Here is a 27,581-nt window from a genome sequence, read left to right as displayed (position 1 = left end):
CAATGCCTGGCTCAGGAATATATTATGAAGTTAAGGTGGTTCAGGCCATTCCTTGATGGTATTTTGTTTTTCATACACAAGTATTTTTTAAATCAGATGTTTCGTGCCTGATTTAGTCAGCCTTATGACAGTTAATTACACCTGAAGCAATTGAGACATTGCTGAAGAGAGAGAGCTGTCAACAGAGAAGCCTTAGTAAAATCAACACTAAGACCATCTTGCAGTCAGCTTTTGTATGTGCTGTTCGAAACCCTTACTTCAGTCAGTGGAATAAGCAAGCAATGGCTGAGCTGTTATGACCGTCTTAGTGTTTCTCTGAGAACCTAAATTTATTCCTAGCAAGAAATTGTCTTGATAGTCTACAGAGTTGGGAAAAGGCTGCTTAAAGGTGATAGGTTAAGGCAATAAACTTATGGGGGAGTTCAAAGGGGTTTTGGTGAAATATTACTCGTTCATATGCCTGCCAGAACATAGCTGTTTTTTCTGAGTTTTACCATGGCTCCTCTGGGACCTCTCTGTGCTTGAATGTTTTGAATAGCTTGTCGTGTTTGTACATCTGCTTATATAGCACTGCAAACAAGATGGAAGTCATATTCATTAGTCAATATGCCCAACTAATGTATTACCGTACTGTGACCAGCAATGGCTTACTAAAAACAAGATTTCATCTGTTTTTCAGCAGATTCAGTTATTGCCAGGTGTATTTTGATAGCATTGGAGTTTATGGATCTTTTGGAAGAGGACAGCTATGTATTTTCAAATTATCTCCTCCATCTGTATTCTCTCTATTTGGTGTGTGTAGCTTTCATTATCTGGAGGATAAGAAGGGGTGGTCTGTAATCACATGGATTCGTTGGTTGGGCATTTATTCTGCATTAGGCAATACTTAACCAATCTGTTGGGAAACATGCTGGAGCGAATGTTATCTTGTTCCCCTTTCTTGGTTGCTGAATTTTGAATTAGGAATCCAGCTCAGTTTACTGGATTTTCAGGACGGCAGGGCAGAATGATGAGGTAGCGGGCAGGCACCCTGCTGCTGCAATGCGGCTGGGATCTGAAACTAAGCCTCAGCGATGGTGGGAAGCAAAGAACCTTCCAGTCCATACAGGGTGCTGTTTAATTTGTTACTGCCAAGGCTAAGTCTTCAAATAAATGCTTTGTTCTAAGAAAATGAAGGAACTGAGATTGGACTTAAGGGTAATTGTTCCCTTAAAAGAAAAAGGGGAGCTGATTCAAATCCTACCTCTGGATCTAAGCATCTTCCCTTTTAGGATTAATTACATAATATTACAGCAGAATTTCAAGCTCTTCAGGAACTTCTCAGCACATAAAATTCACTTTGGAAATGTTCTATGTTAGATCCCTCTGCTCTGTGACTATGATGAAGAAATGTGTGAGAATGTTATAATAATTTAGCTGAATTTTTAGGGACATATCAATTTCAGTGCTTGAACTTTAGTTGTGATTTGAGCATTGAGCTCAGACCAAGAGACAGTACCTGATGTGAATTTTAAGTGTCTAGTGCACTGCAGAAATATTTGAAAACATCTGTAGAGTGGAAGTATGGCAAGATTGACTGGAACAGGCAATTGCACAGTCTAGCACTTGGGTTTCTGTGTGAGATGGGGGCAAGCTGTCGTATGTGGCTTGTGCAAAAGCTTAGTCCAGAGGTATAAAATCAGGATTGCTGATGGACAGTTATGTAATAAAGCAATGGTCAGAATTTATTCCTATGTTTGCACATTGCTCCTCATCCATATATTTGAACTCTAAGATGGTAAAAAGATATTTGGTCATAAGAATATCATGAAATGGGAAATGGAAAAGGCCACAAAAACATATTAATCGGCCAACAGGAAGTGATAAGTAAAGCCAGTTCTTGAGTGTTGGAGTTGTGCAGGGTGATGAAAAGATGGCTGGGCGTGGAGGAGGAGTGAGGGTGGGGGATTATGTAGATATATTGTGTGCATTTGCGCATAAAATATCTTCGACAGACAGTCTCCTTCCAGAGTGTCTCACCTCTACCTGCTTTTTCCTCCTTTCCCTGGATGAAAATCCAGATGGCGTTAGTCAAATGCAATTTACATTCTCTGTAGAACTGAAGACGCATTAAGGAAAGGGATGCATAAGCCTAGCTCGTAACAAGAGCATAGATGGTAGGAGGCAATAAAACATCTTCCTGGAACTTGATACAGCAATTATCTCAACTTAGAACTCAATGTGGTTTAACAAAATGTCACCAGATCCTATTACATTTTCCTGTACTTCACAGATGCCTGTACAAGTAGATTTTTTTTTCTTTTCACTCCCTACCAACCTCTTGCGGTGTACAGGGAGAAGCTATTTTTCATGATCAGTAGCATGGAAACAGAAGAGTAAGTATGAGCCATCAGCTGGAGGATTTCTACAGGGAGTTAAGGATGAATATGATGAAAGGCCAGCTGTAGATTGTACAGATGACACATAATCGTTGTAGTGCACTGTCTGGACGGGAGTTTGCACTTGCTTGCTTTCCTCTAGTTGTGTGAGATTTAAAAGGGGTGTAAAAACTTGCCATAGGTGTTAATAGTATTGGCTTCACATGCAAGCTCTCTAAGCTCAAGGTTTGGTGGTAATCACAACAAAAGTAAACACAGATTGTGCATATATCTCTTTGTTGCCATATGTCAGGTCTGCTTGCCTCTCGTGCAAGGTCTGGGGTTTGCAGCAGTTCTCGATGACCTTGCTAGGTTAAAAATGAGATGAGGAGGTTCAGGGTGCCCTGTTTGAACACTGATGACTCCGTTAGCCAATTTGAGCTGTTGGTAGTTTGCAGAACATCTCTGAAGAAAACACAGTGCTGTCTCACACATCTTTTTCTACTTCTTGGATTGCACATTCATTTCTAGCCTGTAGGCTGCTTTGTGTTTTTTGTTTTCTGTGTCTGATACATGCTCCCAAGCTATGTTTCTGTCTCAGTCAAAATTGCATTCAAGTGTGTGCTTCTATGCTCCTTCACTTGCTCTCAGGTTCTTTGTTTTTCCTCAGCATCAGGGCTGTGTGATATCTGTAATTTGCCTCCGTCTGCTACAGACCAAGCAAACTTGTTTTCTTTGTCTGAAATGAGTCCACTAATAATTGTCAATCCCAGTGGGAAGCTGGAGGAGGGAACGTCTGGTCAAGTTCTGTGAAATTCTCCAGGTTAGTCTCCAGACATCAAAATCAATTTCATTTGTCTATCTAAATGTTACTGCTTGAAATTGAGTAATGATGTGTTACTTGAGGATGAGCAAATTGGGTAGAAAGAGGCAGGAGCCTTCCTCTAGATCAGAGGTCTGTTTTGTTACAACTCCTATAAAGTAACGACTACTGTCCTGAAAAATTTCCTCTGACATAGGAGAGATGAGAATACTGACAGTGAAGTAATTGGTTTGTCTGGGTGGATATATTGCATACATTTGTGCAGGCATAAACCATCTCTGGTCGTTGACCAAACAGCTCGCCATACCCTAGTTTGGGCGCCCCTGTAGCCATTTCCTATTCAGTGATGGGAATGGTAACAGCGCAGAAGACTCAGCCCACTTCTATCTCCTCACCTGGCCAAATCCCCCACCTAGGCTGAGGTGCCAGAACCAGCACTCCCTGACAGAAAAAGCAAATATCTCCACTGTCAGCAAGTCTCTTCCATGTATATGGTATGACTAAATGCATAGTTTCTATCAGTTTGCCCTGTTGCAATTAAGGGGAATGGGGGCTGGAATGTGTTTGTGAGTGTAAGAGAGATTATTGCCACAGTGCAGGAGATGCAGGTATGTGAATTGTAGGTTATTCTCTGATTTTTTGATCAACTTGAAGAGGATAGAGAGGTTAGAATAAAAGCAGCAGAGCAAATGATCTTAAGCAAAAAATGGAGAGCCAGGAGAGGAGGAAAAAAAGAAAATTATTCGTAGTATCGCTCAATGAACCACTATAATTGAAACCTGTCATCCAAAAAAAATACAATTCTGCAGTAAGGATATCTGGAGATGCTAAGATTTAGCAAATGTGCTTACAAGGCAAGAAGAAACAAAAGTGAACTCCTGTATCTCATACAGATTCATGTTGGCAACCTTACTGCGGATGCCATAGGCCCAGTACACAATGCTATCCGTGTTCTAATGTGGAAAATATCAAGTACATAACAGTGCCTCTTTCACAGTGGTCAAAAGTCCGTGACCATGTTCCACCAGTTATGCCTGAGCTGGTAAGCCTGGCATTGCAGAAAAGGACTGCAAACTACAAAAAATAACATACAAAAAAGTAGCTTTGCCAAAGCTGGTGGAGTTGGGCTTGTCAGGATCTCTCTGACCCTTTCTATCTAGGACCAAGCTTCCAGTTTCAGCCAGACAAAAATCTGAGACCTCAACATATGGAAGCACTGGTTGTTGTGGTGCTAGTTCTTGTTTGAATCTGTTTCTTTTGCCCTAATGCCACTTGACAAGCTTGGCAATTAAGGACCGCAAGCAGGGGCAGATGGAAAGCTACTCTTTGACTGCTAAGGTCTAACTTCCAATATGACAATTTCTCCATTAATTTCTAGTACATTTCTATGTTTAACTCTGCCTTAAAGCTCTAGAATATTGATGACTTGATGGAAACTGCATGAAACAGGTTGATCTGGGCTACTGTTACTTGGGACGAACTTGAAGTTTTTTTGTCTTGCATTTTGCACTCAAGATGACTTATAGCCTGATCTTGGGATCTGTACAGAATTGGCTGGTGGAATACCTTTTTTTTTTTTTTCCTGCAACTCTGAGTAATCAGATTGTGTTGATTCTGATTGTTTTCTAATAATGTCCAGTTATTTTTGGACCTGGTGTTAATCTCCGATGTCAGTGTAAAATGCTACAGTGAAGGGAGAGTGCCAATAAAGCCACATCAGCTGATGTTCTGTGCAAAGGACAAGAAATAAATGAAGGGACAGATTGGAAGGGAAACGTTTAATGCCAACGTGACAAAAACGCTGAAGTTTTGAGGAAGGTTTTCTTGCAGTGCGATACAGTTCAGAAAGCACAGTGTGGGTTAACCATTGCACAGTGGCCTTGAGACATAGTTGTGTCGCAGTGTTATGTATCTGGAGATTTTAAGGTTATGTAATAAAGACTGATTAATAAACAGTTTTTATACCAATTTTTCTTTCAGTTAGGGATGGACAGAAGGGGGTTTGGGGAATGTATGGGAAGGAGTAAACTTAATTTGTTAAACGTGTGAAACATTATCTGGGCTGCCAGCATAACAATACTTGGTACTCCTGCATTTGCCTACAAACTGTAAGAAGAGTAATACCTTTAAATATCATTTACATAAATATTTGTTTCTTTTTTTCTTTTTTTCTTTCTCTCTTTCCCCACCCCCCCCCCCACCCCCAAGACTGTTTGCCTCTGTACTGAGAATTCACACAAGAGGGCATTTGAAACTTACTTGGTACCCAAGTGATACTACATTCAGTCAGTTTGAGGCTTCTGGCAGAGCTGAACTTCAGATTCACATTGCCCTTAGTAGGTTCTTCCCTTCTCCAGTCTCATCCATGGGCTGCCTGTACTAGGCCTGTTTTATCTGCTTCTTGAGGTGAAGAAGAGAAATTGTGGTATTTAGCTATATTTTGTTAAGTTCTTTGTGATACGATGTAAAAACATGCTCTGAGTGTCCTAGATATATGTGCCTTTATTTGGAGAGGGTAAAGTGAAAGTAAATGAAAAGGGTATGTGAGAGAAACTGGCTACTGAAATAGCTCTGGTGATCTTTTTTCACGTCTTACTGACAAATGTAGGAGTGAGCTTGGAAGCATAATAAGAAAATAGTCTTGACACTGAAGTCTGACTTCAATTTCCATCCTTCTAGATAGTGGATCACCTTGAAATTTTGATATGACTGAGGCATTAGGTATACTTGGAGCTCAGTGTTGAAGCTGTCCACAATTCCAGAAGATAACCATAGGAATTAGCAAAGTGATCATTTAAACAACGAATCTCACACCTTAGGAAAGTACTGTCATCCTAATTACTCTGAGATGCATGCCCAAGAGAATACTTAAACCTGTTTTCTACATGTAGACTGGTAGAAGCTTACTTGTATTTTTCTAGCTATTTTAAAGCAATTAAATGTCTTTGTTTTAAATTCAATACTCTACATTGAATGCACAGGTTGTCTTAGAGAGTAAATTGAAACTTAATTTTTTGTTGCCAATGTTGTTGTTGTCTGTTAAGAATTAAAATTGAAAGTATGCTGCAATTCAAGGCTGGTTCAGCATGACCAGAAAAACAGCATGGTTATAGAACATAGGTCTGCTTTTAGTGAAGTGCAGGCATGATGGGATTACGTAGCTTTGACTAACAGCCGAGAAGCCGTTGAAAAACAGCCGCATGTGTACAAGCTATAAGCCAGATCCTCTGCTGTGATGCCAGCCCCTTTGAGCCATCTGACAGTGTAATGAAGCTGAAAAGTGGCTATGTAATATATCCCTATCTTCCATTCCTCAACCACGGGGTAGTTCCCAGCTGCCACAGTGTTGGCATACCCTACTCTTTCTCACCCAAGGCTTAGACTCTACTAAAGGGGCTCTGTCTGGACTTAGACTGAGAGCCTACTAAGCAGGATGTGATTAGGTGAAGCGTTTCCACCGATACATTCCCGCAGAGCTGCTCTGAGTACAGTGGTGGGACTGGTTGGTTTCAGGACTGCCTAATGGATGTGTCCTGGTGACGGTAACTAGCTGAAAACCTGTCCCTAACATGTACTCTTCAAAATGAAGGAAAACTACATTCAACCTATGACCCTGACAGTTTACTGCTCCTGTGAACTGCTCCTCCAAACTACTCACTGACTGAGATTTACATCCCAACGTTGTGTTGACTGATCAACGCTGCGAACAGATGGGTTTCTTCATTTGGCACACTATAGGAGGAAGTGTAGGATTTTGTATTTCATGCTGACAGAGGGATCGCAGTTCAGTCATTATCTCTGTATAACAATCACCATGATCCAATTTGCTGTGAATTGGGGGATTTCCCCTTTCACAATGAAATGAGGGAAAAGTCAGTGAGAAGCACTCAACCAAGCAGCTCCTATGAGAGAGCACAGAAAAAGTTTAAGGATTTTTTTTTCCCAGTCAGAAATTCAAATGATCCAAATGATGATCATGATGTGCCATGTGGAATACTGAAGCAGTTTTATTAGTATATTTGATGTCTTTTTCTTAAAATGGGACTGCATAGTGTTGTGAGATAGCCTCACGGAGGTGCATGATACTATTTTTCATTCCTATTGTGTTTTACTCAACAGTCAAAAGTGATTAAGATGCTGAGTGAAAAGTGCTAAAATGGATGCTATCTGCTAGAATCTGGTTTATTTTCCCTGTGGTGGTTATGGTGCCCTTCCAGAGGCATCTGACTAGAAAATCAACATTTTCTCATTTTTAGGGAAAAACCCTTATGATATTTTTTGCAAACTTCTGATCAGGAATTCAGCCCCACATATGGTGTCTTCACATGGTAACAACAAAGCATGTGGTGTTTCTGCAGCTGTCCCTGCACAGAGCTATGGCTTATGGAAGAGCTGGTTTAAGGAAGCTTTTTTTGTCTGTTCTCTGCGGTAACCGTACTTAGGTATTTCTACAGTTTAAAAGAAGCTACTGCTCTTAATCCAGTTTTCAGCACCATGAGTTCCAACAGATGTATTTCCATAGTTTGCAGTGCAAGGACAGGTCATCCTCACCTGAGTCAGGGGAGTGCTGAGGGCAGGGACCGGCTGAGACAAAGCCTGCAGCTCACTGTGGCACTAGAAAAGCTGTGTCCTTGTCCTGATTGCACCGGGGTACATCCTGGGAATATATTTAGAGCTCTACATAGTTTCTGCTTTTCCTTTTGTTCACTAAATATATGTGCTGTTGGCTTCTAAAATATTTTTCTTAATTTTATTACTTTTAGCCCTTTCCTATTGGCAAGTGGAGGTTCAAACCTGTGTATGTTATGCCCTAGACTGAGATTATGCTCCACAGTTACGGAAAATGGACAAATGAAGAAACATGTATGTATGGGTTAAATAGCTGTTAGGAGCATAAATGCTTGGCCAGTAGTGCAGAAATTTCCTGCAGATGCTTCTGTTCCCCCCCCCACCTGATCCCCCTTTCTTCTCATTTCCATTATTTACAGTGGTCTCCACTGAAAGAGTTAAATCTGGCAATTTACGGACTCCTTTTTGGTGAGGATGCCCGACTTTGACAATTTATTGAAAATCCACGGGCCATCCAGCGAGTTATCCAGGTTGGAGCAGATGGAGACGAGCACATCAGAAATTGTACAGTATAGCTAATAAACATCAAGATGGGCCCGAGGCGTTCACGGGAGAAAAATAACAGGTAATTATCACTTTATAGATTTTGACCGTCTCTTCATTATTTGGACATAACGAACTGAGAGAGGCAAAATACTGCAGCCTGGTACGGGGAATAGTTGGCTTAAGAACGGGTCCGTGGAAAAACGGTGTCCAGCTGAATTAAGGCTATAAAATCATGCATGTGCGCTTAGAATGAGAAGGGAAAGAGAAGCAGGTGAAGGTGAATATCGCTGTGCAGGAGCTGGCTTCTGGAGACGCGTTTCTCTCCGGGTTTGCCTCCTCGTTGAGCAGGGTGACTGCGATGCTGTGCGGGGCTGCGCCTTGCGCGCTACTGGAGTTAAATGGTGACAGCGGGTACAGCCACAGCTATGCGCCAACAAAACAAAAAAACACCAAACCCTAAATCTTCTCAAGGCACAGCACTGCCGTGGGGGCAGTACCTCTGTGCACGGCCGGCAGCGGGATGGGGCCGGGGTCCGTGCTGAGGGGCAAGGAAAAACCCGCGGGGGGCTGCGGGTCGCTCCCCAAAATGCGGGGGGCGGCCCCTTTTGGCAGCCGCCGTTTGTGCGCATCCTTCCACCCCAGTCACCTTGAATAACAGGGCCGGGCGGTTCCCATCCTCGTTGGGAGGCTGAAATTCGGCTTAAATTCTGGCACCCTTTCCTCCCCTTGCCCCCTGGCCTCCTGTTTTCGTTGCAGAGGGGAGAGTTGGGGGGGGGGGGGGGTGCATCGCGGGGTTGCCGAAGGGGGTCCCGCCTCCCCCCTCCCCTTCGTTTGCTTATCTGTAACAGGGGGAAAGGAGGAGGGGTGGCGGGCATGAAAAAAAAAATCAATTGCTATTTTTCATCTTTGACAAAGTAATTAAAACGGAGGCACTCGTTCTTCCGCTCCGCAGGCCGCGGTTGGGAAGGGGGGAGGAGTCCCCCTTTTTGGACAGGCTGGGGGGGGTGCCCTTAGTCCCTATGGGCTCGGGGCTGAGAGGGGCCTCGGGAAACCCAGGCGGAGCTCGGAAAAGCCGCTTTAATGAACTTTCTGGCAGGCAAGGGGGGGGGGTCAGACCCCCACTTCTGAGACTTGGCGATGGACCCCCCCCTCCCAGCCGTGGCTGAGGACTGGGTGATGGAGACCGCGTCCCCTCCTGGGGGGGACAAAACGGAGTCTGGGTTGGTTGGTTGCAGCAGTTGGGTGCTGCTGGGGAGGCAGGAGCAGGGCTTGGGGGCAGGATGTGACTTGGGATCGACCGCGGGGTCGGCTCGATGCAGCACCAAGAGAGCCCCGCGCTCCTGGAGGAGCTGCGGGGGCTTCCCGACCCGCCTGCTTCTTGGGGCGCTGCCGTGGCGCTTTCATTCGCCCCGTGCCTTCTTCAGAGGCGTTAATGCAACCTGAAGGGCAGCATAACGGGGCTCCCGCCTTGCCCGGGCTGTGGGCAGCCGGCTCTGCGGCTCTCTGCAACAGCGCAGAACCGCTGCCAAGCGCCGCTCGCCTCCCCCCCGAGCCCTGCTCCTGGGGGGCTCTGTGCTGCATGCAGGGAGGGGAAGAAACGGGGGAGAAGTCTGCTGGAGAGAGGAACAGAGCGCAGTCTGTATGAAAGGGTCTATGCACAAAACACCTGTATTTCGGTACAATTATGTGCGTGGAAAAACAGATGCTGATGCTTAAGTATATTTTAAGCAGCTGCAGCAGCAGAGGTTAAGGCTAGCTGCGGCGTAAAAACGCTCAGGAGCTCTGCTGCCAGGTGAAAGCATTTATTTTTCCCACCTGGGAAACGCGCTGATCTTTACTGCAGGGGAAAAAACAAAAACAACAACAACAAAAAGAAACTAAACGATTTTTTAAAATGTTCGGCTTTGCTAGTCCCCCTCCCCTCTGCTGTCGCGGTGCTCTGGGTGGCACTGCCGGGGGGGGACTTGGTGTCCCCAGGGGCGCACCGAGCCCCCGCAGTAGGCAAGGACGTACAAAGATGCGTTGGGTGCCGGGGAGCTTAGCCCCCTCCTTCCTCCCCCTAGTAGGTGCACACTGCTTACGCTAAGATGTAAAATAGCCCCCGGAGAAGCTGACGCTAGCAGAGTGTGTGCGGGGGAACAGCAGCTTTTCCTCTGACGCTAAAACAACTGGGAAGGTTGCTTAAGGAGCATCCCGATTTGCCAACGCACTTTTTTTTTTTTTTCAGGGTGAAAAAAACCTGACTCGTGAGCAACAAATCACCGAGAAAGCCCCTCAGGTAGCAAATAGCGCGGGAGGTGGTGATGGGTGGATGACTTCGTTGGAAAAACGATTCCAGCGCAACTTCTGGCTTGTAGTGCTGAGAATTTCCCCCCAGTTCTCAAACAAAAAATGCTTTGATGGGTGAGGGCAGAACACCGACGACCTTACTGCAGTTGCCGTCATCTTTGCTCCCTCTTAACTCTTCAGATAGCTTTGGTGAAAGAGGAGATGGCTTTTTATGGCGGGTGTCGCCTTGATTGAGTTGGGGCTGAGGACTTCCCCCATGAGGCATGGTGAAAAGAGTATGGTGTTGTACGATGGTGTAGGGAGACCAGGGAACACACAATTAAAATGTGTTTGTGCACTATATACGCAGTGAACTTCTCTCTCTGGAAATAGCTATACGGAGAGATACATATTTATACACATTATATATATATATTTTTTCATATATATAAGCTATTTTAACTTTCGATCCCGTGTGAACTGTAGGAATGCAGAAGACAGATAATGGGATGAACCACACGGGAGGGGGGAGGGGGGCAGAACTGGCCGGTTTCTCCCCCTTTCGCTCTTCTTTTGGGCGCAGTAGTACGTGTTTCTTGTGCTGCCCCTAATAACCGGCAAGAAAGTTGTGTGCTCCTGCAGGATCTGGTTTAGTAATCAGCCCCCCATGAGTCACACGGGACACGCAATCCCACTGCCGCATGAGTGACAGCTAGCCGGCGCTCAGGCTTCTGGTTGTCCCTTTAAAATCTGAATCCATGGGTAATGATTTATCAAACTCTTATTATCACGAAAATGTCAAACGAAGGGCACCTTGCTATGCACTGACGCAAACCCAGGCTTTCCCAAGGAAGTATAGAAGCTTTGCTCTGGACTGAGCAAAATCCAGTCTGTCATTTGCCTCTACTGCTGTTTTTACCTCGACCGACTCGATTTAAGACATGGTAAGCGCTTCATTTCTTTCCTTCGACACTTAGAAAGGCTCGAGGGGAGGCTTCGCCGGTGAGTTCTGTGCAGGCTGCCCTGTGCCCGCCTCGCTTCCCTGCCGCTGTCCTCCTTGCCCCGCAAGGCAGAGGGGCGGCTGTCCCCGGGGCTGTCCCCGCAGCCGGCGTAGGGCTGCAGTCGGGGACAGGGGCACTGCTCCGTGCCCCCGCGGGCTGGGAGAGGAGCCGGAGGTGCTGCAGGTGCGGCCAGGACTTGCGGCAGACACGGCGGAGGCAGTGCTGGGAAGCCTTGCGGAGTGGGGGTCCGGAGAGAGGGCGCGTTGGGAAAGAGAATTTTTAAGGGACGGGAAAGGGAGGCATTGCCCGCGGGGTCCTTAAGGTTAAAAAAAAAAAAACAAAAACAAAAACAAAAAAAAAAACGATACGTTGTGAAATATAATTTCAAACTGGTGGGAAACAGGGGTGCCGTCAGTAATCTATTTAGCATACAGGAGAACGTTTCAAAGCAATTTTTAGAGGAGTGTGAGTCGAAAACGTAAGAAAAACGAGAAGGAAAGCCAGCTGCTGACGGCCGTGGTTCCGCGGCGGTGGTGCGGTTGTTTCCCCGTTTCCCCGACTTGCTGTCGGGTTGTAAGAGGTGGCAGCCAGCTCGGAAACGCTCCCCAGCACTATTTCGCTGGGTTTTTTAACATCCCTGGCTGCCTACAGGGCAGCTTGTCTATTGCCTGTATGGAAAAGAAAAAAAAAAAAAAAGGTTTGGGGGGGAGAAAAGCCGATGTGCATTGTTGAATGACAGAAAGGAAATGGGGCGTAAAATTAAAGAATCTTTCTACACTGGTGATAGGGAAGGGAGCATCCTACGCTCGTGATGTGCAATCTAACGAGGTCTGGCGGCGCAGTGCTGTAAGAACATTTATCTAAAACTCCAATTGCGGGTTTGCAGCCGCTGTTTGTTTGTTTGCTTGGTTTTTCGTTCCTCGCCGATTGCTCTGCCAGAATATTAACGCTGAACGAGAGGGCAAGCAGGGGAACCGGGCCCCTCGAAATTCGCCCACGTTTTAATCCAGATTTTCTAGCAGACGAGTTTTGCGCACGAGAGAAGCAATCGGTAAAAAAAAAAAAATCCCTGGGGTCCAAACGTTTTCTTACCCTTTCGGTAAAATATGTGATATTGTTTTAGGATTACGCCAGTCAAAGGGAGATGAACAAGCAGCCCGCGAACAGCCCCGACGCGGTTGCTCCTGGACCAAACGAAGGTGCGGGAGCTGGAAGAGGCAGCCCCGAGGAGGAGCCGCAGAATGCCCCGCCGCAAGCCCCCGCCGCGATGGCCAGGCTGCCCCGCTCGCTCTCCAACGACCCCAAAACGCTTCGCTCCGAAGAAGCCAACCCAAACGATTTCGAGAGGACCAAGGTCGGCATCTGCAAGCTCAGCAGCAGCCCGCTGCAAGCCAACTCCACGGTGCGGAGGGAATCCGGGGAGACCTTCCCCTACAAGCACGCCGCTGGGGTCGGGGCCGCCGGGCAGGCTGCGATCCCCCCCTGCAAAATTCCCGCATTGCAAAGCACGGACGGGGACGCTACCCTGAACCTTGGGAAGGGCACGCTGGAGCGAAACAACGCCAAAGGCGCCTGGGTGACCTTGAGCCAGAGCACCGTGGTACTGGGCACGGATGGCAACACTTCTGTCCTTCCCGGCAGAGTGGAGGGGGTAAGAGCCTCCTCCCCGGGGTTCTCGGCCCCCGGGAGTAAGGGATTAAGGGATGCTCGGCCCTCAGCGCCCGCTGGGGGCCGAGGCTCCAGTGGGAGAGGTGCGGGAGCAGGTAGGGGATGGGGCTGAGCCGTGGGGCAGGAGCCGGGAAGAGAGGGAAACCCCCCGGTGCTGAGTTACCGCGCCGAGAGCCAGCCGAGGCTCCGGTCCTGCGGAGAGGAGGGGGCGTACGGTCCCGGCTGGGTCTGTCCCGAGAGAAATCGGGGGCAGAAAGCCCTCCGCTGCAGGAGCAGAGCCTGTCGCCAGGGCATCGCCCCCGGCCGGGCGCGGCGCATTGCAGGGGCTGCCCCCCGGGAAGGCGGCGGCGAGCCGAGCCCTGCGCGTTTGGCCCCCGGAGGAGCCAGCTGGGGGCCGGGGGGGCGGGCAGCGGGGACTGTCACGGCCCCCCCCGTCCCAGGGCTGCAGCAGTCGCTTCCCCTCCCTCGGGAGCAGCCGGAGGGGGGTCCACGACGGAAAAGCCTAATTTCTCCTAATTTCTCGGTCAGAAGCGGCCGCAGGGGAGGGTGCCCCCGGTGCGGCTCCGCGATGCTCGTTTGCAAACGTGGCTCTTGTCCGATCTCTTTTCCTTTTTTTTTTTTTCTTCTTCCCTTTCCCCCCCTTTAGGAAGACGATGTAGGGGATGAAAATAAAGCCCGAGGGAACTGGTCTAGCAAGCTGGATTTCATCCTCTCCATGGTGGGTTATGCAGTGGGGCTGGGCAATGTCTGGAGGTTCCCGTACCTGGCCTTTAAGAATGGGGGAGGTATGATGGCTTTTTCCTGTCTCTCTACCTGCAGTTCCGTACGTGGCTGAGTCGCCCCCCCCTTTGCGGTGGGGACAAGCACGAGGGGAGCGGAGGTCGGGGACGCTGAGCTGGGCACCCCCGGGACCCGCGGTGCGCCGTCACACCTGGCGAAAATCCTCGCTGGGGGCTTTTTGTTGCTTTGCTTGGCTTTGGTCTGGGGGAAAGCTGGTGTTCAGCAGTCAAAGTAGGCGAGTTCCGACAAGATTTCGTTATAAGGTGGCGCTTGCACCAAAAAAAACGTCTGCAATGAGTGCTGGCCAGGGAATGAGCAGCTGGGGAGGCCACCGCGGGGGGCTCTGGACCTTAGAGAGGTCATGCAGGCTCTTCTGAGCTGCTGGAGGCGAGAACTCGCCATTTGGAACACCTCAATATTGAATAAATAAATAAAAGGTAAGCTTGTCTGTAAACATACGAAATAAAAGCATGTGTGGGGGCTGTTCTAATACAACACTACTGCCTCGAGCAGATGCTGGAAATGCAAAATCCTGCTCCCCCGTTCCTGCCGGGGCTGGGGGTGGCAGGGATGGCTACCCAGGCTGGGGCTGAGCGGGCTGTTATTTCTCCCCCCAAAAGGTGCGTTCCTCATCCCCTATTTGATGATGCTGGCGCTCGCTGGGATCCCCATTTTCTTCCTGGAGGTCTCCCTGGGGCAGTTTGCCAGCCAGGGCCCTGTGTCGGTGTGGAAAGCCATCCCTGCCTTGCAAGGTGAGACCCCCCTGCCACCCGCACCCCCTGCGGCTCCCTGTGTGGGCGGTGGTGACGGTGGCCCCCCTCTGGGCCCCCCCTGCTCTTTCCTAGGCTGCGGCATCGCGATGCTCATCATCTCCGTCCTGATAGCCATCTACTACAACATCATCCTGTGCTACACGCTCTTCTACCTGTTCGCCTCCTTCGTGCCCGTGCTGCCTTGGGCTTCCTGTAACAATCCCTGGAACACACCAGATTGTAAAGATAAGAACAAACTTTTATTAGGTGAGTTGGGATGTGCTTTTGGGTCTTCCCACCTCTTTCCCTGCTGCCGGTGGGGGCTGCGGTGCCCAGCCCAGGGCAGGGAGTGCTGCCCAGGTGGCTTGGAGCAATCCATTTGTTACCTTTTTTTTTTTTAAACTTTTTCACCATCAAGGGTAGATGTAAGTTTTGAACTGTAATGTCAAAAAACAAACAAAGAAATCTTTACAGCTGAAAGGTGCCTGCGCCAGTGCTCCGCAGGTATTTGGTGTGGGGTAAAATCCTGTCCAGTCTCATCTCCTGTTTCCAGTGACACTGTTTTGGACCTGAGCTTATGCGCATCCCTGTAGCTGTGTCGACATCGGTGTAGAAAGGAGGACTAGATAGTGACCCCTTTTGCAAGCCCTCACCTGTAACTGCTTTTGGTCCAGACCCTTTAATACCCTGAGCATTTGGGTGTAAAGGGAAAAACTGTGAGACATTTTAAGACCTAGTACTCTTAGAGCCTTACAGCTTTGGCAAATGAGGTGCTACAGAAACCTAATGCAGAACTGAAACTCAAGTGATGTGTATGATAGAATGCTTTTTACTGTTGTTTTGCACCCAATCTGTAAACCCAGGCAAGTTATTTTCTTCCTCTTTTTTTTTTTCCTCTCACAGATTCATGCATTATTGGTGACCAACCAAAAATACAAATCAAGAACTCTACTTTTTGTATGAGTGCCTATCCAAACTTGACTATGGTTAACTTCACCAGTGAAGGAAACAAAACATTTGTGAGCGGAAGTGAAGAATATTTTAAGTAAGATCTTTCATTTGAAATATTATGTTACTTTCTCTAAAACCTATAGTAAAAATCTCTAGTAATACAGATAATCAACCAGTAATAAAAGTAACTATTTAGAAGACTAGAAATAAAATATTTAAGAATGATAAATGATACACACTTCTATGCATACTAACAATGAAAGCTAAATTTTAAACACTGCATTATTTTTGTTCTTTTCCTCTGGTGCTTAGCACAGCTGGGGTGTTGGCCCGTGCATGGCATTTTTATCTCCTACTGCAATGCAGATAAATAAAATAATACATGGTGACATTCACTCGAACCTTCTGGAGAAGCCACTGAGAACGCTAAAGCAGAACTACATACTGTAGGAATTTGCACTAAATTACTGCCTGCAGTTGCTGTCATTATTTTTTTCCTTTTTATTTTTTTATTTCAATTTCATTTTTATTTTAATTTTTAGGTACTTTGTATTGAAGATTTCAGCTGGGATAGAATATCCTGGTGAGATTAGATGGCCCTTGGCATTGTCTCTTTTCCTAGCCTGGGTGATTGTATATGCCTCCCTTGCTAAAGGAATCAAGTCATCAGGAAAAGTAAGAAAAATATTTGCAATCATACACTTAGAGGAAAGCAGTATCCTGCTTTGAGGGAATCATGCTCTTGTTTAAGGCACTGAACTACTGAAATTTGGTTTCAACAAATGGCTACATATTAATGAAATGCCTTTTTTTTCTGTTCATGTTTTCCTATCTAGCTAAAACATTAAAAAGATAATTTTGGAAATCAGGTTTAACATTTGATCCCTAATACTCGGAAACTTGAAAATGAGCCCTTGAGCTGTGCTTAGCAGTTGGATGGCAGAAACGGTGCCTTCCCTAGTGTGTGTGGCGTTCATCAGAAATCCCACAGTCACCTCAGGTGTCACTGTAATCTGTGAAATTATGTTGTACACTAAGATGTTAAGCAACGTGTTTTAGAACCAGAACTGAACTTAAATCTGTGGTGATTATGAACTGTGACAGTATGTATACTGTTTTCTCAACTATTTCATGCCTCTTCCTAAAACTTCTCCTTGCAGTAACCCAGCTCCCTTTTTCTATTTCTGACATCTTCCATCTCCCTCCCGTACCTCTGTCATGTTCTCCTCTGCCTCTCTGATGTTCAGCTTTCTGCCCTGTATCCTAACCAGCAGCCGTACAAAGAGAGAACATGTGCTCTCACGGACATGCAAGTGTAGGCATCCTAATTGTCTCGGCAGCTGTCTGCGCAGGGAAATGCAGCCCTTTTTTTTCAGCAGCAGCACTGTTTTGGGTGTTTTTCATGGCACTTGCAGCAATGCAATATCTGAGACTTCTACTTCAATGCCATTGTAATTAGCTTGTAGGTTAAAAGGTTGGATGATGCTATAGCATAAATGCAGTTTATTTAATAATTGTAGGCTGAAAAAATTCCTCCCCCCAAAAAACCAATCAAACAAAAAAAAAAAACAGCACACACACAAACAAAAAAGGGCCCACAGATGAAACAAAGCAAAATGCCAAGACTGGAATGGAATAACTATATATTTTCTGTGTTAAAGGTAATGCATGTGCAGAGGCAGCTATCAATTTTCTACAGTTTGTCATCGGGCATCTAATTTCAAGCCATCCCTTTGCATCTAGAAGCTGACAACATCTGTTGTGAGCTAGCTTGGAAATGAGCAGAAAATCCAGAGACTTGAGTACAAGGGGAAAGTTGAGTCTTTTTTGTTTTTTCTTACATGTAGTGTGACAGGAAAAACTGTTTCATGAAAGGCCAGAGCCAAGAAACAGAAGATGTAGAGGAGAATAACTTGGGTTTGGATGTGGCGCGAGATGGGTAAGACAGCCATAGCGGCCAAAAGAAATACTGGCTCCTTGGTGCCAGGGATAGGAAACTGCTATTGATGCTTAGATGATTGTAGTGAGGGGGCAAGTGGAAATCCTTCAGGTAACTGTCAATATGTGGCCCTGTGGTTCTTGCTGCCTCTAACAAAAGGGAGATCTGTCAGTCTGCAAACAGTTGTCTCTGGCTCCTCAGGCAGCTCTCAGGAAGGTGCCTACAGTGGTCAATTGCAGCCATGTGGGTCTGTCTATTTAATATGCTGGGGATCAGATGAAGAAAGTCAACTGGTCTTGGAGGACTCAATATTCTGGTTATTACAGTACCATGCGGGGACAACTAACCTACTGCAGAAGTTGTGTAGGTCCTATCTAAATGACAAAATGGCATCTAGGTTCACCATAAAAACTAGTTGAGCAGGCACAAATCCCTGAGCTATGTGTATCAGGATAGCTTAATTATGTTCCAATTTATTTAAGAATCCTAAAGTAAACTTTATTTAAAATGAAGAGTGGAAATGACGCTCTGCTGGACTAGCTAGATGAAGTCTATGTAAAATCTTTCTTGGGGCTGAAGTAGTGTGAATGCTCCATACAGTCAAGCCTTCTAGATAAGAGTTTCTCTATTGTTTGAGCCATTTGTTTTTTTACTGATGTTGGAGAGACATGCTAATGTCACTAAGTTTGATTAGCTAATAGGGGAAAAGCTCTTCTCTTGAAATGAGTGTCTTCGTTTTTTTCCGAATGTCGATTTGAGCGATTATAGTAATTTTATTGAACCTTAACATCTGGTTTCCACTTGGCATTATTGATTTAAACTTAGTTCCTTTCTTAATGAACAGTGATTACATATTAACTGTGTAATGCTGTTTGAATATTACATCGTTTAAATACCAGTAATAGCAGAAATGATACATTTAGGTACAATAAATAATAATAAAATCCTATCTATGAAGAAAGAAGTAGCTTCCGAAATACAAATGAAGACAAGAATGTGTTGTGTCTATACAGACACATTGCTTCATTGATGTATTTGCACTTTGCTTTAAACTCTGAAGGTATTTCCCAGGAATACTCTTTAGATAGAAATGGATTGATCTCTTCTGACAACTGAATGGAATTTCATTCACTGCACAAAATGCAGCTTCTTGAAACAGCAAGGAGGAAGTTCGGAAAGCAGTTTCAAAAGTCACCTCAGCTCAGAGGATTCTGGCCCCTGTAAGGCTGCGAGGCTGAAGTGCAAAAGGTTTTTAAATGTTTTTGAACAGAGTGTGCAGCCTAGCTCATTGCAACTTAGCCATTTTATTTGACTACAGAGAGAGCTCTGTTCTGTACTAGATAATTATGAAGACATTAAGCACACAACCTCTGTTGTGCATTTAACAATCATTTGGTGTATCTTGATTGTTACACTGACTTTTTTTTTCATTGGGCCCATAAACATTGTCATGGTAATATGTAATTATTAGGTAGGCACAAACTAATACAAAATCTTTAGGTTGAGTTAAATACAGAGAAATACATCGGGAAAAGATCAGGGCTTTAGGTGTCGTTGACTGGCATTGCTCATTTCGCTTCCAGTGAGCTGTGTTAGTTTTTTTCTGGGCAAGGATCAAACACAGTGTTTCCATTCAGCTTTAACTTAATACTGCTCTCCAGTCTTTATTCTCATTTTTTTTCCCTCTCTATCTAGAATCCCAGGTATTATTACCACTGTTGCTATTGATATTATTCCTGTTACTAGCAGCAAGAAGTGCCGTAAAAAATGCTGACTCTGTTAGATATTCTGGGAAATAAGCTTGTTGCCTTGCTAGTCTTATCCCCTGTTGTCTCTGATCCTGAGTAATTACCCTTTTAAGGCCAAAATTGAAATGCTTCCATTTTTCCCCCCTCTCTTCTCATATAATCCTTTCAATAATCTCTTTGGTCTCTGCAGGTGGTGTACTTTACAGCTACGTTCCCCTACGTAGTTCTCATCATCCTTCTTATAAGAGGTGTAACTCTACCTGGAGCTGGAGCTGGAATCTGGTACTTCATCACACCCAAGTGGGAGAAACTAATTGATGCTATGGTGGGCTTATTATTGCAATTATAACTCCTGATGGCATGAATAACTCATACAAATTTCTCATTTAGTGTCTGTTGCAAGCATTTTCTGCGTGCAGAGGCAGTATTGTCATCTGTGCAATCTTGTTCTTCACCTCTATGGAGTGCTGTTACAGTGGGTATTTGTCACTTGTGTGCACATACCTTTTATAATTTATGTTGTTATAGATATGGTATTTACTTCGCATTTGATATTTCACCTGAATCTCTCAGACTAAGTGCATTTGGAAAATGGGGAATTAAAAAGAAGGTACAGATTTTCATGTGCTGGTGTCTGAGTGGATGCTGCTTTGATTTGAGCAAATGCGTGAGGTTTTTAATAGGTAACATAATAAGCCTGTCTGCATTTGTCTGGAAATTTCTTTAGAGATGCTGAGAATATAATGCAGTTCTGAAGACTGACTGTGAGACACGAAACAAAATCAAATTATACAACCTACTCTAACACCTCTTCCCTCAACAGCTGTGATCATTGTACTACCTGTATTATAAGAAATAATGTTATTTTCTGTGTAGTACAGGACAGAATTAAGGAATTTGGTACCCAGCTTTGCTCTTTAGAAAGGATTGACTTGTATGAGTGCTTCAGCTCTGCTTTCTCATTCATGATTTCCAGTGAATTCTAAGAGGCTGTTTGTTGCCAATTAAACCAGTAAAACATGCTACAAAAATACACATGGTTTGTATTGGTGTAGACATGAATCCACACATGGATCACATACTTGCCTGAAATGCTGCAGGAGCATTTGGCTTCCTAAATTTTATTCTTAACTGTCCCGAGGCTGGAGACTGAATTGAAGCCTGAGCTGAAACTTGGAATTCAGACTCTGTTCTGTAGAAAAAGCAACTTTTAGCAACATCTCAGGAAATCTGTTTCCCCACCTCCTAAGAAATTCCTTCTTCTGTCAATAGCAGTGGGGAATTTTGCAACTCCTAATGTCCTTATCTCTTTAAACAGCAGGTATTTAGGTATTTTAATCCTTCGGTGATACAGTATTAAATCTTTTGCAAACAATATAGACTTTATGCATTAATTACGAGCATTTTTGGATTCCCTGGGGTGCAAAAATGGATGTGAGAACTGTTGCCTTTTACAAAACGGGGCTATCTGTACATACTAGGTGTATAACCCTAGGTAAGTGTTCAAGAATATTCAAGAGAACTTCTGCTTTTAAATTTCTCTGTGGTGTAACATGAATTAATAGCTGTATATTGCACACAGCCAGATGAAGCATTGACTCCTTACCAGCTGGTGTCTTTTGAAGTAGCGTCCAAGTAGTACCTTCAAACTAGTTAGTGTGCACAGGTATACCTGAATTTTGTGCATACATGTCCAGCTCCATTTCTGCACTATACACTTTGGTGGAAAATCAGAATTTGTAGGAAAGCTTGTAAATAGAATTACCAGTGCTTGGAACATTTTGAAAATTTTTCATAAATAGGACCAGTTCCTTGGAAACTCTACTCAGTTTAGAAATGTTTTATCTAAATGCATTTAAGGCTTTGAAGAACCACCAATATCAAGCAGTATGGAACAAGCAGTACTTTCTTTTTTTATTAATTTGAAATTTTATATATTTTTAAAGAGAGACTTGGCTGAGTGTGTGTTATCTTCTGAAGGGAGGAAATAAGGCCCAGTTTGAATGGCCCTATCTTATACTGTGCTATGTGATGTAGACCTCACGACAGAAATTTACCCTAATTGGAATGTAATGTCACTCATAAGTAGTACATTCAGCAGTGCTGAGGTTCTTGCTTTTGTCAAGAAGATAATGTAACTGTCGGATCAACCATCAGTGCCCAATGCAGGTTTTTCCTCTTGATTTGTATTTCCTTTAGACTGATATGTAACAAGTAACGTATTGTGTTGAATGGCAAAGGTAATGTTATCATTTTACTTTGGGTGAACAAGAAGAATACTCCTAATCAAATGGACGCTGTGTATTTCAGGGCAGGATTTCGCTTGTAAATGCTATTTTATTTACATCCATTTCTCTAAAAGTTATTTCAACTGTTTGCATGTTAATCCCCAACAGTAACAACTAGTGTTACCGGTCTTTCTAATTCTTCTTCCTGAAGCCAATGTTATTTCCTCTCCTCTCTTTCTTACTTAGGTTTGGAAGGATGCTGCCACTCAGATTTTCTTCTCCTTATCTGCAGCATGGGGAGGTCTAATCACTCTCTCTTCTTACAACAAATTCCATAATAATTGCTACAGGTATGTAAGAGTGAAATCCACAAGTCTTACTAGAAGAGTCTTGTCCAAAAATGCCAACATTTTCCAGCTTGCAGCAATTGGGTTTGGAATGCTCACCTCTCTATGTCTTCTTCTCTTTCTTTTTCTTCTTTTTTAATTATATTTTTGTTGTTTTTTTTTTTTCTTGGTCCTAATCTACTAGTCTCAGGATGAGCCTTAGCCTTATTATAGTCCCTGTTGACTCTTAATATTCAGAATTGGCAGTTTTAGCTTGAAAGTCAATCTGGGAAGCTGTCAGCAGCTTTATGAAACCACAACAGTTGGCAATGTCTGCTGAAGAGCAACCAATGTGTCGAATAAGCTGAAGCTGGCTGTTGTTGTACATGCGTGAGTTCAACATGCAATTTCTGTATGTGATTCTCACGTTTTTAATTGTTTTATACATGTGAATGTATTTCAGGTTGTAAAAATCAAAATCAGGTTTATTTGAAATCAGTGAAATTTATTTTTGCAAGTAAAGTCATTTCACTAGTGGCATAGTACATTTTTTCAATGAGAAGTGTGCCAGATAAATATCTGAAGACAGAAAAAAACAAAACCAAGTGATGTTAGCAGAATGCTTAACTGATGTTTTGCTGTCTTTAGAGTAGGTCTTGTTTCTATTGAAGCAAACCTTCATTGATTCCTGTGCAAGGATGCGTGTGCTGATTCAGGACAGCATATGCTGCTGGCTAGGCAGGGACTGTCCAATGGCATGCTTAAAAACTTTCCTGAATCATGGCTTAAGAGCACATGCTCCTTGGGTTTTGAACTCCAATATCCTATCAATATCCTGTAAGTTCTAAGTATTGTATACGGAACATATACCTAGGTACCTTTAAAAAAAAAAAAAAAAAAAAAAAAGGTGGTTTCAGATTTTAAAAAGGAATTCCAAAAATATTTGCTACTAGTTTTCAAAACTAATTTTCAAAAGTACTTGAATATACCTTAAAATATGGATGAATAAGTAAAAGCATTGTTTATTCAGTTACTCCCACCTAATTGTCCTTTGGGTCCTACTTCTGAAAATGCTTGTCCTGTGCTTTGATTTTTTTGGTGATGAATGAATACATTCAGAATATCAGGGCAAAAAATGGGACAGGTGTTATGCTATCTTGGTGCACGAACTTAGCAACGTTTTGTGGTGTTTGAAAATATTAATGAAAAATTGGAATGAAATATGTGGTAACAAAATAGAAAAATAATATTATGCTTCTAATGCTGAATTTGTAGTTTACCTATGTTAGAGAGGGATGGGGAGACTGAAGCAGAAATAATTAGAAAAGCTTAATTACTTCTAGTGTGGTTAATTTTGCAACACATCTTGAATACTGAAATGAAGCTTGACTATTTTTTCCCATTTCAATTTTTATATCCATTACATTTTAATATTGCGAATAGTATTCTACTTTTCAGTTACATATCCAATTTAAACATCATCAGATAATCTGTAACTGCGGTGAATTTATATACATTCATCGCATAACATGCACCTAAAATATTTGCTTAAAACTTACCTGGGTTTTGGAAGAAGATTAACCCATAATAATTCCAAACAGAATATTCTTTTTTTTTTTTCCTATAAGCCTGAAGAATTAACCTAATCATTCCTGTTGAGGGATGGTCTGTTATTTTCCAGAAGCTTGCCAGTTCAGTGAGCTTCTTAACAGCTTTTCAGATTGTATTTCATTCTGTTCCTGACAAAGAAATAGCAGTAGGAATATGCATTTGTAGCCAAGTTTGAAAAACATTTAAAGCAAGTGACTTTCATTCCTCAGCCCTAGTAGTTCAAGGGGTGTTTTGTGGGAAAAAAAAATAAAAATCCTAGAACGAATGCAATAATTATGGACAGAGACAGTGATGGCTGGTTTCCTGTTGTGTCACGTGGACTTAACCACGATAGCATGGCATTCAGATATGGATTTCTTGAGATTCCCATCCCAACAACAATCATCGAGGGCTGTACCTCTACAGACGGGCAGGTGCTGCAGGGTTCAGAAAGCTTTACCCTGAATGTTGTGTGTAGAAAACTACAGGACAAAAAATATTTTACCTGAGCAATGGAGGTTAGTCCATATGTAATGTAGTGAGCAGATGGCCACCTTAGGTATAAAGCACTCCATTACAAACCGTGTTGTCGTTGCTGCTGTCTTCAGAGATTCCAAGAGCAGAAATACTCAGTGTCCTCTTTAACCCGTGGCTTCCTTTATGGCATGTGAGTGATGGAAACTTGAACATCTGATTTCTGGTGGTGGTGTGAAGACTTCTGCCGTCTCCGAGCAGCATCATATTCACCTGATAAGTGTAAAATTTGCCTTTGTCAGTGTTCCCACAGAATGCGTGCACGCACGCGAGAGACTTTTGAAACATGTCCAATCCCTTCCTGTGTATTAAAAACAAGGTGACTGACTTTTTGTGTTTTCTTTGCAGGGACACGTTGATAGTCACATGTACCAACAGTGCCACAAGTATATTTGCAGGCTTTGTCATCTTCTCAGTTATTGGCTTCATGGCAAATGAGCTCAAAGTGAATATCGAAGCTGTTGCAGACCAAGGTAGGGTACACTGCCATTTCATTTCTTAGACCCGATTCTGAAGTGCAGGCACCTGGTGGCACCCTCAGCTCTATTATTAATGATGTTGGCAGTGGAGGTGGGAATAGGGGCTTCAAAGTGCAGTGGCTTAGTAAACCACTTGTGTGCATCTCGATCCAGGAGAAGGTACAGTACTCTGTTCCTGGGAAGTCAAGATACTACTTGAGGCCTCCTTATCACTCATTTGGTAAGAGAAAAAGCAAGATGAGACTCATTTCAAATCTTTATGTAAATAAATGATTGGGGTGAGATGTCTCTTTCACATAGTGCAAGCAGTCAGTGGGTTTCTCATTTGTCTCTGCTGCTGCCTTGTTAGGTCCTGTTCAAGGTAAAAGTTGTCCCTGATGGGAGAAATCTTGGATGAGACAGTGCTGGGCTTTGCAATGTGGGGGTAGGAGAAGTAGAGCCTGAGATGTGGATCGAGCTTCTGCACTGTGGGGAGCAAGGAGATGCCTCTACAGGGAAATTAAAAATTCCTGCAGAACTGTTACTGTACTGGAGCAGATGAGAAGGACTTAATGAAGTGAGATGGTTAGAAATGGGGATCCGTAACGCCTTAATGGGTTCAGCTAAATGTGGGCAAGAAGAATGTGACTGATGGAAGAATTGGTGCTGTCATGTATGATGTGCTATGAAGCAGCAGGAGATAGGAAGGGTAACTGTTGAGAGAAGCTTGAAGGATTGTAAAAATCTGGTGCAATTATGTAGGGGTAAATATTACCCTAGTTCAGTTCTGTTTCCTGGGAAATGTACAGTACTTTGACTCTAAACCAACCCTGATCTTTATGATGATTTCAGACTCAGTTAAAAAGATGAGTTTGTAACACTTTTGGAATAACATACGTTTTTTCACTTCCCCACCACAGTCATTTCTGTATACACATGAGCATGTTAAGTACTGTATTGTAGTAGCCTTTGGCACAGACACAGCCATTTCCAAGCACTGAAGGAAAGGGATTAACAGATGGAAGGCTTTCCATGCTGTCCCACGGTTCCCTGCAATAGCACAGAGTAAAAGGAGGCTTTGAACTGGAGGAAGCATGGAGAGTTCCAAAAATGAACGTCACATACAGGAGGTGACATTTATACACGAGGTGTCTTGCTGTCTTCGTTAATGTGAAGACACAACATTTTTCTGACATATTTGTTGTGTACTTAAATTCAGTGGTACACCCTTGTGTTTGAAAAACTCTGTGAGAGTTAGCTAAGGGTCAATCTTCATCTGACAGTTGTATTAAGCTTTTCTTGGCTACATGTCATTTGAATCCAGCCTTGCGACAGGGCCGTAAGACTGGTTTTATCACTGTATGCAGTCTTACCAGCTATCTGGTACACATATCTTCTTTTCACATCCTCACATAATGCTAGTGCTCTTTTGTTAAAGACACACAGAATAAGTTTGCCAGCGGTTTTGTTCTTACAAATAATGTTCTGAGAGCTTTGTTATGTGCCAGAGAAAGCGCTCACCTCCCAGTTGACCAGGCAGTAGAACATGTCAGGATATCCCTTTTTGTACTTGAGAGCTTTGAAGGTTACAAATGACCAGCTTTTCCTCTAGGCAACACAGAAAGGAACACAGTTCTGTCCCACACAGTCAAAAAACAGGCTATATAATGTGTTTCTGGCTTAGCATGGTAGCATGGGTTTGCCCTGGTCTTGCATTCTCAGTTTATGACTGCTCTTCCCTCTAAGGGGCTTCAAAACAGACACTAGATGAGGAATCACCTCACAGGAGCAAATCCCATCAGTTCAATGGTGAGGTGAGAGGGGGGCATGACACAAGGGCAAATATATCCATCTCTGCTGTATGCACTGCTGTTGGTTAGGAACAAATCCTTTCCTGAAATCTAGAAGGCTCCAAAGGAAAAAAGGGCCAGGAGGCACCTTGACACCCAAGTTCCGTGCTATGATTCAGTATAAGGGCTACATAAAAAATGAAATGGGGAAGTGGAATGAGTATATAGGGAAGTGACCTTGAATTGTTTTGGTATTTTTGGTGAGCCTTTCAAAATGATTATGACTGCAGAGCAACTTGAGCCAGCCTCTGCTGAAGAGCTGCAACAGAATTTGTCTAATGAGCGTTTAAATAGAAAGAGCAAGGGTTTTTTTAGGAGCACCAAGGAAACGTGACCTGAGCAAGTGCAAACCACAGATGCAAGATCTGGGGTTACCTAGCAAATATGCGATCCTTTTTCTCCATGTAATTGATGGGAAAGAAACAAAGCAAAACAAACAAAAAACAACAAGAAAACAAACTAAAGGAGTATTTGGGGTGCAGAATAGGAAGAGAGGGAGAGTTAGTATTTCAAAATATTTCTTATGAATTTGGTTTTAAAAACAGACATCTGCATTTTTGTCTGTGTTGCTTGAATGTGGTTCTCATTTGTGTTTATTGGTGAGTTATTTATTCCTCTAGAAGTCCACTGACAGAAGAAATAAAGGGCAGCCATTGGGAGTAATTGTTTCCTACAAAATTCAGAAGTCAGCTATTTCTGAACACCTTATTTATCAGGTGCTTTTCTACTGATTGTCAGAAGTATCCTCAGAATCTTTTATGCCTTGCAGAAGGCATTTGGGATGCACTGAAATGGATCACAAAAAGAGCAGAAGCTGTCTGAAGTACTGACTGCTTACCAGTGTGGTCTGGTAGTGTACAAAACTTCTGAGGAAAATAAGTTTCATTTTTTGGTGTATTTATCTCCACACCTTTTTATTCTGGTCTAGCTCTCAAAATTATTTAGATATGTCTGTCTTCACTCTCTTGTGATTATGCAGTCTTGATTCTTTCCTTTTAGTTTGCTAGAAAAATCCATGTTAGAAGGCCAGGTGCTTTAGGAGTAATGTTTCCATTAAACTTTTTGTTTTAGACTTTATGTCCATCATGAAAAAAATAACAAACAAAGCACCCTGAAGTCCAAGCTACAGTGCAGTCAGATTATTGTAAGGAGAGCTGTGCTTGGGTGAAGCCTCACTGGGAGCTCTGAAGCAA

The 27,581-nt window shown here is 43.7% G+C and overlaps 1 protein-coding gene across 1 annotated transcript in view; it reads left to right on the top strand.

Moving 5' to 3' along the window:
* Nucleotides 1–9,485: 9,485 nt before the first annotated feature.
* SLC6A5 (solute carrier family 6 member 5) overlaps nucleotides 9,486–27,581 on the top strand; it is a 38,050-nt gene continuing 19,954 nt past the window's right edge. Inside the window, exons 1-10 of the mRNA XM_083837232.1 lie at nucleotides 9,486–11,507; nucleotides 12,688–13,215; nucleotides 13,879–14,017; nucleotides 14,633–14,764; nucleotides 14,858–15,031; nucleotides 15,668–15,809; nucleotides 16,258–16,390; nucleotides 19,593–19,727; nucleotides 21,877–21,980; nucleotides 24,429–24,553. Coding sequence (XP_083693358.1) covers nucleotides 11,505–11,507; nucleotides 12,688–13,215; nucleotides 13,879–14,017; nucleotides 14,633–14,764; nucleotides 14,858–15,031; nucleotides 15,668–15,809; nucleotides 16,258–16,390; nucleotides 19,593–19,727; nucleotides 21,877–21,980; nucleotides 24,429–24,553 — 1,615 coding nt within the window. The 5' untranslated portion in view covers nucleotides 9,486–11,504. The remainder of the gene's footprint in view (nucleotides 11,508–12,687; nucleotides 13,216–13,878; nucleotides 14,018–14,632; nucleotides 14,765–14,857; nucleotides 15,032–15,667; nucleotides 15,810–16,257; nucleotides 16,391–19,592; nucleotides 19,728–21,876; nucleotides 21,981–24,428; nucleotides 24,554–27,581) is intronic.

This window comes from Anser anser (genome assembly GCF_964211835.1).
Source record: "Anser anser genome assembly, chromosome: 5".
NCBI classification, from domain to species: domain Eukaryota; kingdom Metazoa; phylum Chordata; class Aves; order Anseriformes; family Anatidae; genus Anser; species Anser anser.
Note: the sequence above shows the minus strand (reverse complement) of the source record. Positions and strands in the feature narration are given on the sequence as shown.